This window comes from Prionailurus viverrinus, chromosome A1, assembly GCF_022837055.1.
Source record: "Prionailurus viverrinus isolate Anna chromosome A1, UM_Priviv_1.0, whole genome shotgun sequence".
Lineage (NCBI taxonomy): Eukaryota > Metazoa > Chordata > Mammalia > Carnivora > Felidae > Prionailurus > Prionailurus viverrinus.
The window spans coordinates 452,705-466,121 of NC_062561.1; the positions used below are offsets into that span (position 1 = coordinate 452,705).

General features: G+C 36.8%; 1 protein-coding gene across 3 annotated transcripts in view; it reads left to right on the forward strand.

The window, feature by feature from the left end:
* Positions 1 to 13,417, forward strand: part of RNF17 (ring finger protein 17) — a 128,769-nt gene that overhangs the window by 16,154 nt on the left and 99,198 nt on the right. For all 3 annotated transcript variants that reach the window (XM_047873453.1, XM_047873439.1, XM_047873446.1), the window contains exon 3: positions 7,680 to 7,771. In XM_047873453.1, the coding sequence (XP_047729409.1) occupies positions 7,680 to 7,771 (92 nt within the window). The remainder of the gene's footprint in view (positions 1 to 7,679; positions 7,772 to 13,417) is intronic.

Below are 13,417 nucleotides of genomic sequence, written 5' to 3' on the forward strand. Positions count from 1 at the left end.
CCCTTCCCCCACCCACCTCCCTCCATCAACCATCAGTTCTCTAAGAGTCTCTCATGGTTTGTTTCTCTCTCTCTTTTCCCCCATCCCATATGTTCACCTGTTCTGTTTCTTAAGTTCCACATATGAGTGAAATCATGTGGTATTTATCTTCTCTGATTAACTTATTTCACTTAGCATCATGCATGTAGCTCAGTCTGTGTCATTGCATATGGCAAGATTTCATTCTTTTTGATGACTGAGTGATATTCCATAAGAATGTCTTTTAACACACATGCACACACACCATTCATCTTTATCCATTCATCAGTTAACGGACATTTGGGCTCTCTCCATAGCTTGGCTAATGTTAATCATGATGCTGTAAACATAGGGGTGCGTGTCCCCCTTCAAATCTGTATTTTTGTGTCCTTTGGGTAAATACCTAGTAGTACAATTTTTGGATCTTAGGGTAGTTCTCTTTTTAACTTTTTGAGGAACCTCTATACTGTTCTCCAGAGTGACTGTACCCGTTTGCAGTCACACCAACAGTCCAAGAGTGTTCCCCTTTCTCTGCATCCTTGCCAACACCTGTTGTTTCTTGTGTTGTTAATTTTACCCATTCTGACAGGTGTGTGGTGGTATCTCATTGTGGTTTTGATCTATATTTCCCTGATGATGAGTGATGTTGAGCTCTCTTCATGTGTCTGTTAGCCATCTGGACGTCTTTTTTGGAAGTGTCTATTCATGTCTTCTGCCCATTTCTTAGCTGGATTGTATGTTTTTTGGATGTTGAGTTTGGTAAGTTCTTTACCGATTTTGGATACTAACCTTTTATCAGATATGTCATTTGCAAATATCTTCTCCTATTCTGTAGGCTGCCTTTTAGTTTTGTAGATTGTTTCCTTCACTGTGCAAAAGCTTTTTATTTTGATGAAGTCCCAATAGTTTATTTTTGCTTTTGTTTCCCTCACCTCTGGCGACGTATCTGGTAAGAAGTTGCTGTGGCCAAGGTCAAAGAGGTTACTGCCTATGTTGTCCTCTAGGATTTTGATGGTTTCCTGTCTCACATTTAGGTCTTTCATCCATCTTGAATTTATTTTTATATATGGTCTTTTTACTTATTTTTAGTGACATATATTCCTTTCAAGTCTCTACCTTTCTTTACCACGCCAATAGCATGCAAGGAAATTTTGAACTCTCCCTGACCCTGAAACTTAGCGTGTTATCGAATTTATATTTGTAGAGATGCCATAGTTTAAAAAGAGAAACAACACAGTAGCCTGAAGTTAACTTCACAGGCACTAAAAAAGTACAGTTGCACTAGGATTAAAATCTATAGACCCATAATAAAGTAAAATTTAATGAACATCCTTTGCATTTGCTACAAATACAAATGTAGTTCAATTTATATAGTATGTCCCTGGAAAATTGTCTTTTAATCTGTAAATTCTTTTTCTTTTTTTTAGGTTTACTTATTTTGAGAAGGAAAGCATGGGAGTGGGGTGCAGAGAGAGAGAGGGAGAGAGAGAATCTCAAGCAGGTTCTACAAGGCCAGAGTGGTCATGATGCAGGGCTTGAACTCATGAATCTTGAAATCATGACCTGAGCCAAAGTCAGACACTTAATCAACTGAGCCACCCAGGCACCCTTTAATCTCTAAATTCTTAATGTCCCACTTGAGATATCAGATGATGAGGATTTGTAGCCATTGTTTTCTGTCAGTGAGACAAACAAGATAGAAGCTGAAGATCTGGAATGCAGTCATAGTTCTGTCACACAAAGCCTGAGTTTCCTCATTCATGAGATGGAAATAATACCTACTTTTCTTATAGGATTGTAAGTCAAATTTGAGTTATGTAAAAGTTCTCTACAAGCTTCAAGACCATTGAAATAAGTGTTATAATCAACCCATGATCATTTAGGTGTGGATTAATTGGTTTGTAGGTTAAACATGGTAAAAAAAAAAAAAAAAAAAAACATACATACATGTAAATTTGTGAAGGTTTGAATTATAATGGAAACATTTACATGTTAAAAGATGTCTATTTTGGAATTACATACTTTACAAATTATGGCCTTTATTGTGGGAAATTCTTTTCTCCTGTCCTTTTTTTGACATTGGGTTCCTCAGATGTGGCTTCACTACATAGTTAAAGGGGAGCGTAGTTCCTGTGGTTGTAATGGAAGATCCCTGACAGATTCAGTCTTGTGGTGGGAAAGGGAATAAACAGGCAACTGGAACTGTCTCTGCTTATATCCATCCTGTTATAATACTCAAAAAAACAGAGACATTTATTAGAACAGTAACCTTTCCCTTTTTTGGCAAATGACTTCATGCTTAGTGTCTTAAATCATTATACTTGTATTATTTTGAATAACATTTACATGAATGTTTATGGTACATTTACAAATGCTAGTTTTGATTTTATGGTTATGATAAATCTATTTTGTATCATTTTAACTAGTTCTGACTCTTACTTCAGGAGATCTGTTTCATCCTTCCCCTTTCTCCTCTTGTGCTTTTAGCCCAGGGAATTGACAAGGAACTATAATCAGATTCTTCACATGCGCTAAAGCTGATCCTTATTTAAGGGAGTCCCTTCAAGTAACCTTCCTGAAATTGTTACCACTCTTTTTTAATTTTTGAGAGAGAGAAAAAATGAGCAGAGGAGGGTAGAAAGAGAGGGAGACACAGAATCCAAAGCAGGCTCCAGGCTCCAAGCTGTCAGCACAGAGCTGGACACAGGGCTCAAACTCACAAACTGTGAGATCATGACCTGAGCCAAAGTCGGACGCTTAACTGACTGAGCCATCCAGGTGCCCTGTTACCACTCTTTTATTAGTTTTTAAAATGTAGATTTTTGCTTATATCTAATATTTATTTTGAATAGGAGAATGAACTAGTTTAAATTAGTAAAAAGACTGAATTTATAGACTATTTGAGTAATGTAGTTTATTATTTTTATATTACATGCTCTTTTCTAAAAAGTAAGATTTAAATACTTATGTTCACATTAAGTTTATATTTATGATTTATCTTTAATGTTGAAGGCCTAGGTATTTAAGCCTAAAATGATTCTATTCCGGATTAATAGATATACTTATGTTCTTATTTCTGAGTTTGGGTAAACATGAATTTATCTACCGGTATGTTTTTTTTTTTTTAAGAGAGAGAGAAGGAGTGGGGGAGAGGGGCAGAGGGAGAGAGAATCTTAAGCAAACTCCACACTCAGCCCCAATATGGGGCTCAGTCCCATGACCCTGGGATCATGACCTGAGCCAAAATCAAGAGTTGGACACTCAACTGACTGAGCCACCCAGGCACCCCTATCTACCAGTCTTTATCTTTCATAGTTGTATGGTTTTTGATAACATTGGTTCTTTGCTTTTGATTGATATTAATGGTTACTTCATAAGCATTCTACATTTTGCACAGCAAGATGGCAGATTTTGTTCATAAGATCATACTTAGGTATCATTCCAGAAATACTGACATTGTATTGATCTATTGGACCGGAGTCCAAAAATATACCATGTGAGAAGGGAAGGATAAGTTTTCTAATCAATAGATAATTACTATCTATTACCAGTCCCATGTGGATTAGAAATGTAAACATGCAAATTAAACATTTAAACTAAAAGAAAGTACAGATAATTGCATAATCTTGGATGGGGAAGCCTTGTTAAAACCTATCACTGAAAGCAGAAACCATAAAAGAAATACTGGCTAAATTTGACTGCATTGTTTCATTTACAGGTAGCAAAAACAAGCAAAAAACTCACCACAAATAGCAAACTGAGGGTTGCTGGAGGGGAGGTGGGTAGGGGGACGGTTTAAATGGGTGATGGGTACTGAGTATTATATGTAAGTGATAAATCACTAAATTCTACACCTGAGGCCAATATTAACACTGTTTTAACTAACTGGAATCTAAAAACTTGAAACTAAAAACAAAAAACAGTGATAATTACGTAATTTTTGTTTTATTTTATTTTTTTTAACGTTTATTTATTTTTGAGACAGAGAGAGACAGCATGAACGGGGGAGGGTCAGAGACAGAGAGGGAGACACAGAATCTGAAACAGGCTCCAGGTTCTGAGCTGTCAGCCCAGAGCCCGATGCGGGGCTTGAACTCACGAACCGGGAGATCATGACCTGAGCCGAAGTCGGACACTTAACCCACTGAGCCACACAGGCGCCCCTCTAATTACATAATTTTTTTAAAAATGACAAGCTGTGAGGGTCGGGGAGAGAACCTGTTTTATATATTACAAGAATCTGTATACAATTTTAACTGAAATCTTTTAGGTCAGTTGTATTTAATATTTTCTTAAAATTTCCGGAAGAGGTGTCCTCTCAAATCTGTTGATAGTAACATTAATCTCTTAACTGTGAAATGCTAAACCAAAGGGGGATAAGTGAATAGGCATATAGAAATTAAGGTTTTAGCTGCCAGTTTGGGGGTGGGATATTCTCAAAAAATAACTTTCAGTCCAATGTGTTGTGTTAATAGTAACACTTTTTCAGGATGCCTGGGTGGCTCGGTTCAGTGTCCAATTCTTGATTTTGGCTTAGGTCATGATTTCACAGTTCATGAGATGGAGCCCCAAGCTGATAGCAAAGAGCCTGCTTGGGATATTTCTCTCTCTCTCTCTCTCTCTCTCTCTCTCTCTCTGTCTCTCTCTGTCTCTCTCTTTCTCTCTCTTTGTCTCTCTTTCTCTCTCTCTCTCTCTCTCTCTCTCTCTCTGTCTCTGTCTCTCTCTTTCTCTCTCTTTCTCTTTCTCTCCCCCTCTCTCCCTCCCTCCCCCCGCCCTGCCCCCTGCACATGAATGTGCTCTCTTACTCTCTCAAAAAGCATTAAAAAAAGTAACATTTGCCTCCTAATTATCTTATAATACAAGACTACCTTTGGTCTGTTATACTTAAAACCTTAGGGGCACCTGGGTGGCTCAGTCAGTTAAGTGTGAGACTTTGGCTCAGGTCATGATCTCACAGTTCATGAGTTCAAGCCCTGTGTTGGGCTCTGTGCTGACAGCTCAGAGCCTGGAACCTGCTTCAGATTCTGTCTCTCAAAAATAAATAAACATCAAACAAACAAACAAAAAACCTTGACAGACATCCTCTCCCCCACCAAAAAAGTATATTTAAATGGGTGACTATAACATGTAGTAATCAGCTTTATTTCTCGTAGCAACATTAACTTTCATTAGAGTCTCCTACAATTACTTTTTTTAAAAAGTGCATGTGTGCAAATTTAAGTTAAATCAGTCGGTAGTACTATGTAGAAGGAAAGATGAATTTTTAACTCAAAATTGACTTCCCCTTTGGGGGTGCCTGGGTTGCTCAGTCAGTTGAGCATCCGGCTTTGGCTCAGGTCATGATCTCATGGTTTGTGAGTTCGAGCCCCGCGTCAGGCTTTGTGCTGACACCTCAGAGCCTGGAATTGCTTCAGATTCTGTGTCTCCCTCTCTCTCTGCCCCTCCCCTGCTCATGCTCTGTCTCTCTCTGTCTCAAAAATAAACAAAACATTAAAAAAAAATTGAGTTCCCCTTTAATAGCAAACAGTTGGGGCCGCCTGGGTGGCTCAGTCGTTTTAAGTGTCTGACTTAGGCTGAGGTCTGATCTCACATGCTCCTGAGTTCAAGCCTTGTGTAGGGCTCTGTGCTGACAGCCCAGAGCCTGGAGCCTGCTTAGGATTCTGTGTCTCCCTCTCTCTCTGCCCCTCACTTGCTTGCTCAGTCACTCTTTCTCTCTCTCAAAAATAAATAAAACATTAAAAAAAATTTTAATAGCAAACAATGAGTATAGCTAATGTATAGACCTTAGCTGGCTTTTGAACATTGGCCGATATCCTGCAATTACTTTTAATGGCTATGTAACAAACCATTGTACATAAGTTCCGTAATTATTTACTAATACCTTTATTATAAACACTTAAGTGGTTTTGAAAAATTTTCACTATACCTTTAAAATTTTTTTAATATTTATTTGTTTTTGAGAGAGAGAGACAGAGTGCGAGCAGGGGGAGGGGGCAGAGAGAGAATCTGAAGCAGGCTCCAGGCTCTGAACTGTCAGTGAAGAGCCCCATGCAGGGCTTGAACCCATGAACTGCGAGATCATGACCTGAGCTGAAGTCAGATGCTTAACCAACTGAGTCACCCAGGCACCCCAGTTTTTCACTATATCTGTATATAATTCTTCAAAACCACCCCTCCCCAAAAAATTCTGAGCCAGTTCTGTTAATTTCTAACTCCAAAACAAATTAATGTTTGAATTTGTCATATTTACTTTAATGTTTGGCATTTTGATGGGCGAAAAGTAGTTATTTTCTTACTTTAAACTTTAATTCCCTGACTACTAGTGAAATAGAGCACCCTCATATGTTGACTTCAAGCTTCCCTTTTGGGAGAATCTTTAATAGATCCTGAAATATACTTTGGATATTTCCCTTTTGAATTGTTTTTTTCCCTAACTTGTAAGAAGAGTTCATGTGATAGGGATATTAATATCTTATTCTGTATATCTTAACTATTTTCTACCAGTCTTTCACTTTTTCTTACATTTAGCCTTTCAGAAATGTTTCTTTTACTTGTTTTCCTCCTCTTTAATGGTTTCTGGGTTTTAATTAGACCTTTCCATTTCAGAGTTATATATGTATTTTGTATGCTCATTTCATTTTATGATACATATTTAAATATTTTATAATATGTGATGTTAGGTGGGTGTATAACATCATTCTTCAAAATGATTAGCTGACTTTCTCACACTACTTGTTGAATAATCCTTCCTCTTTTTATTTATTTTTTAGTTTTTAATGTTTATTTTTGAGACAGAGACAGAGCATGAATGGGGGAGGGTCAGAGAGAGGGAGACACAGAATCTGAAGCAAGCTCTAGGTTCCAAACTGTCAGCACAGAGCCTGATGTGGGCTTGAACTCACAGACGGAGATCATGACCTGAGCCGAAGTTGGATGCTCACCCGACTAAGCCACTCAGGCACCCCTCCTTCCTCTTTTTAATTAAAATGCCCCTTGTATTCTGTATTAAGTTTCCATATATATATGGATCTGTTTCAAGGCTCTATTCTACTCATTTATTGTGCCAGTACCTTAGCATTTTAATTACATTAGCTTTATTATCTGGTGGGATAAATAAATCTCTACTGAATGATATGTTGAAATTTTTGTAATTCTCACATAATATATTTTCCATATGGACTGTAGAATTGTATTAATTTTATATTAGATGTATTTAAGGATATTAAATCTTTGTCTCCAGGAACTGGACATTATTCATTTATTCTGTTCTTGTTTTATGATCCCCAATAAATTCATTTTCTTTTCTTAGAACTTTTTTCTTACTAAATTTATTCTTAAATATAATTGTGGAGTTTGAACATAACTTGAGATGTCATTGTGAATATTTTAGAGTAGATTTTAAAAGTATCATTACAGCTATTTCCTTTAGAGTTGTGGTAGAATTAAGCAATTTAATTAATGTTCTGTTTAATTAATAGTTGCCAAAATTAGATTTCTTCAAATATTAAAATAGGGTAAAAGCATCATACATGAACAGTTTTTTCTTTGATTTAAAGAGAATCTTTAAGATTATCAACTTTATCTATGAATGGCACACTAGTTGTTTGAATTCCAGATAAACAGAATTTGTTGAATGACTTTGTTTTTATTCTTGTCCTAAGGTTGCTACAACTATAAATATGAGACAAGGATACTACCCAACAGATGGATGTATTAAAGAAGATTCTTTTATAGAAAAACTGAAGGCTAAAAAGTATGTTCTATGTGCCCTTATTTTAGTGTTTAAATTACATGTATTTCTGAAAGGATAATTTTAGCATCATTGGTAAAATGTCATTCTTACATCAGTGTTTCTACCCCATTGTTTATAGAGTGTTCTGTATCTGTTTTACATTTTTTTGAGTACAGTTGACATACAATATTACATCATTTTCACAACAGTGATTCAACTTCTTTATATGTTATGCTATGCTCACCACAAGTGTAGCTACCATCTGTCAGCATACAGCACTATTACAGTATCATTGATTATATTCCCTGTGCTGTTCCTTTATTCCAGTGACTTACTCATTCCATAACTGGAAGGCGTATCTCCCATGTAGAGTGCTCTTTTATAATTTGTCTTAGCTGTTAAGGGAATGGACAAACTCCTACGGAAGCAACATTAATTTGTCCTTATTTAAAGTGGCAGGGAAAAAGAATGCAAGATAAAGCTGAGAGTATCATTCTAGCAAAAGTTATTGTGGTACTGGCTGAGAGTAAGATGTGGTTAAGTAACCTATTTCTGTATTGATTCTTAAGTATCACGAGTATGATACAGTGGAGGACTTTGGAAAGAGATGGTTTGAGAGGTGATTGATAAAATGAAAAGTGATAACTTGGAGATTCTTTTATTTTTCCTTTTTTCCATAAGACTGTGTGTGTGTGTGTGTGTGTGTGTGTGTGTGTGTGTGTGTGTGTGTTAGTAACGTAGAGATTTTTTTTCTCAATTGGTAATGCAGAGATTTTTTAAAAACATATCCCACCCAGCTGGAAACCAGCACCTGAGTTATTTTTTATTGCACTTATTTATTTATATATGTCTTCTGTTAGTCTGTAAGCCCCTATAAGGGCATGGACCACATTTTATTGCCTTCTACATCCCTGGTGCCAAACACAGTAAACATGTAATAAATGTTGTGTTAGATGAAATACCGTGATATTTTGACACTTGCTAGATTTTTCCATGTTTCAGTCCTCTAAGTAAGTTTACTCTTATGGTTGACTATGGAATGGATCAATGTGAAAAAATAATAAAGTTTTACTTTGCAACTTTATGAGAGTTAAAGAAACTTATTATTAATTCGCTGAGACCCTACTCAGATGGTAACTATATTTTTGTATAAGTTTAACTTTTTAAAGCATATTTAATGTGGTCATAAATTATGTGGGAAATAAGAGAAATACAGGAAACCCTTAAGGAATGATTTCATTCGAAACGTGTCTTTTTTTTTTTATTGTCAAGTTAGCTAACATACGGTGTAGTCTTGGCTTCAGGAGTAGATTCTTGTGATTCATCACTTACACACAACACCCAGTGCTCATCCCAACAAGTGCCCTCCTTAATGCCCATCACCCATTTTTCCCACCCACCCAACCTGTGCCCCCATCAACCCTTAGTTCTCTGTATTTAACAGTCTCTTATGGTTTGTGTCCCTCCCTGCTTGTATCTTATTTTTCCTTCCCTTCCCCTATGGTCATCTGTTAAGTTTCTCAAATTCCACTTATGAATGAAAACATATGATATCCATCTTTCTATGACTGGTTTACTTCACTTAGCATAATACCCTCCAGTTCCATCCATGTAGTTGGAAATAGCAAAAATTCATCTCCGAATAGTACTCCATTGTGTATATATACCATATCTTCTTTATCCCTTCATCAGTTGATGGGCATTGGGCTCTTTCCTTAATTTGGTTATTGTTGATAGCGCTGCTATAAACACTGGGGTGCTTGTGCCGTTTTGAATCAGCACTCCTGTATCCTCTGGATAAATTCCTAGTGGTGCAATTTCTTCATCGTGGGGTAATTCTATTTTTTGTTTTTTGAGGAACCTCCACACTGTTTTCCAGTTTGCATTCCCACCAGCAGTGCAAGATGGTTCCCCTTTCTCCACATCCTCACCAACATCTGTTGTTTCTGGAGTTGTTAATTTTAGCCACTCTGGCGTGAGGGGGTATTTAAATGTGGTTTTGATTTGTATTTCCCTGATGATGAGCAATGTTGAGCATCTTTTCATGTGTCTTTCTGCAATCTGGATGTCTTCTTCGGAAAAATGTCTATTCATGTCTTCTGCCCATTTCTTCACTGGATGGTGTTTCAGGTGTTAAGTTTGGTAAGTTCTTTATAGGTTTTTGATACTAATCCTGTATCTGATGTGTCATTTGCAGATATCTTCTCCCATTCCATGGGTTGTCTTTTAGTTTTGCTGATTTTTTCCTTTGCTGTGCAGAAGCTTTTTATCTTGATGAGGTCCCAATACTTCATTTTTGCTTTTGTTTCCCTTGCCTCCAGAGACATGTCAAGTAAGAAGTTGGTGTAGCCGAGGTCAAAGAGGTTGCTGCCTGTTTTCTCCTCTAGGATTTTGATGGTTTCCTGTCTCACATTTAGGTCTTTTGTCCATTTTGAGTTTATTTTTGTGTATGGTGTAAGAAAGTAGTCTAGTTTCATTTTTCTGCATCTTACTGTCTAGTTCTCTCAGCACCATTTGTTAAAGAGACTGTCTTTTTTCCATTGGATATATTTTCCTGCTTTGTTGAAAATTAGTTGACCATATATTAGTGGGTCCATGTCTGGGTTCTGTATTATATTCCACTGGTCTATGTGTCTGTTTTTATGCCAATACCATATTTCCTTGATAATTACAGTTTGTAATACAGGCTAAAGCCTGGGATTGTGATGCCTCCAGCTTTGGTTTTCTGTTTCAATATTACTTTGGCTACTCGGGGTCCTTTGTGGTTCCATACAAATTTTAGGATTGTTTGTTCTAGCTCTGTGAAGAATGCTAATGTTATTTTGATAGGGACTGCATTGAATATATAGATTTATTTGGATAGTATTGACATTTTAACAATATTTGTTCTTCCAATCCATTTACATGGAATGTTTTTCCATTTCTTTGTGTCTCCTTCATTTTCCTTCATAAGCTTTCTATAGTTTTCAGCATACATATCTTTTGCATCTTTGGTTAGGTTTATTCCTAGGTATTTTATGGTTCTTGGTGCAATTGTAAATGGAATCAATTCCTTGAATCTCTTTCTGTTGCTTCATTATTGGTGTATAGAAATGCAGTCAATTTCTGTATATTTTATATCCTGCAATTCTGCTGAATTCATGTATCAGTTCTAGCAATTTTGGGGTGGAATCTTTCGGGTTTTCCATGTAGAGTATCATGTCATCTGGAGAGAATGAAAGTGTGATTTCTTTGCCAGTTTTGGAGGCCTTTTATTTCTTTGGGTTGTCTGATTGCTGAGGCTAGGACTACCAACACCATGTTAAACAAACACTGATGCACGTGGACATCCCTGTCGTGATCCTGATCTCAGGGGAAAAGCTCTCAGTTTTTCCCCATCGAGGATGATATTAGCTGTGGGCCTTTCGTATATGGCTTTTATGACATTAAGGTATGTTCCTTCTATCCCTACTTTCTTGAGGGTTTTTATTAAGAAAGAGATGCTGTATTTTGTCAAATGCTTTTTCTGCATTTGTTGACAGGATCCTATGATTCTTACTCTTTCTTCTATTAATGTGGTGTATCATGTTGATTGATTTGCAAATATTGAACCAGCCCTGTAGCCCAGGAATGAATCCCACTTGATCATGGTGAATAATTCTTTTAATATACGGTTGAATTTGATTTGCTGGTATCTTGTTGAGAAATTTTGCATCCATCTTTGTCAGGGATTTTAGACTATAATTCTCCTTTTTAGTGATGTCTTTATCTGGTTTGGGAATCAAGGTAATGCTGGCTTCATAGAATGAGTCTGGAAGCATTCCTTCTGTTTCTATTTTCGGAACAGCTTGAAAAGCGTAGATATTAACTCTTCTTTAATGCCTGGTAGAATTCCTCTGGGAAGCCATCTGGTCCTGGACTCTTATTTGTTGGGAGATTTTTGATAACCAGTTCAATTTCTCTGCTGGTTATGGGTCTGTTCAAATTTTTTGTTTCTTCCCATTTGCATTTTGGTAATCTGTTAGTGTTTAGTAATTTTTCCATTTCTTCCAGTTTGTCTAATTTGTTGGCATATAATTTTTCATAGTATTCTCTAAAATTCTTTGTATTTCTGTGGTATTGGGTGTGATCTCTCCTTTCATTTGTGATTTTATCTATTTGGATCCTCTCTATTTTCTTTTTGAGATGTCCGACTAGGGATTTATCAATTTTGTTTATTCTTTCAAAAAACCAGCTCTTAGATTCATTGATCTATTCTACTGTTTTCTTGGATTTTATATTGTTTATTTCTGCTTCAATCTCTATTTCTCTTTTTCTGCTGTCTTTGAGCTTTCTTTGCTGCTGTCTTTCTAGTTCCTTTAGGTGTGAGGCCTGGTTGTGTATTTGGGACTTTTCTTGCCTCTTGAGATAGGCCTGGATTGCAATGTATTTTCCTCTTAGGACTGCCTTTGCTCCATCCCAAAGGGTTTGGACTGTCATGTTTTCATTTTCATTTGTTTCCATATATTTTTTTCATTTCTTCTTTAATTGGTGAACCCATTCATTCTTTAGTAGGGTGTTCTTTAACCTCCATGTATTTGGAGGCTTTCCAAATTTTTTCTTGCGGTTGATTTCAAGTTTTTTAGCATTTGTGATCTGAAAATATGCATGGTGTGATCTCAATCCTTTTATATTGGTTGGGGGCTGTTTTGTGACCCAGTATATGATCTGTTTTAGATAATGTTTCATGTACATTCAAGAAGAATGTGTATTCTGCTGCTTTTGGATGAAAGTTCTGAATACATCTGTTAAGTACATTTGGTCTAATGTGTCATTCAGAGCCTTACAGTTTCCTTACTGATTTTCTGTCTGAATAATCTACCCATTGTTGTAAGTGGAGTATTGAAGTCCCCTACAATCACAGTATTACTATCTATACATTTATTTATGTTTGTGATTAATTGATATATATATTTGGATGCTTCCACGTTGGGGGTACAAGCATTTACATTTGTTAGCTTTTCTTGATAGATAGACCCCTTAATTATGATGTAATGCCCTTCTTCATTTCTTGTTACAGTCTTTGTTTTATTTTATTTATTTTTTTTTTAATTTTTTTTTTCAACGTTTTATTTATTTTTGGGACAGAGAGAGACAGAGCATGAACGGGGGAGGGGCAGAGAGAGAGGGAGACACAGAATCAGAAACAGGCTCCAGGCTCTGAGCCATCAGCCATCACGGACCGCGAGATCGTGACCTGGCTGAAGTCGGACACTTAACCGACTGCGCCACCCAGGCGCCCCCAGTCTTTGTTTTAAAATCTAGTTTGTCTGGTATAAATATGGCTACTTTGGCTTTCTTTTGCCATCCAGAGCATGATAGATGGTTCTCCATGCCCTCACTTTCAATCTGCAGGTGTCCTCAGGTCTAAAATGAGTCTCTTGTAGGCAGCATGTAGATGGATCTTCTTTTTTTCCTTTTTTTTTTTTTTTAAATCCATTCTGATACCCTGTGTCTTTTGATTGAGGCATTTAGTCCGTTTACATTCTGAGTTATTATTGAAAGATATGAACTTAGTGCCACTGTGTTATCCCTAGATTTCGTGCTTGTGGTGATGTCTCTGGTCCTTCATAGTCTTTGCTGCTTTCCACTCATATAGTCCCCCTTAGGATCTCCTGCAGGGCTGGTTTAACGGTCATGAACTCCTTC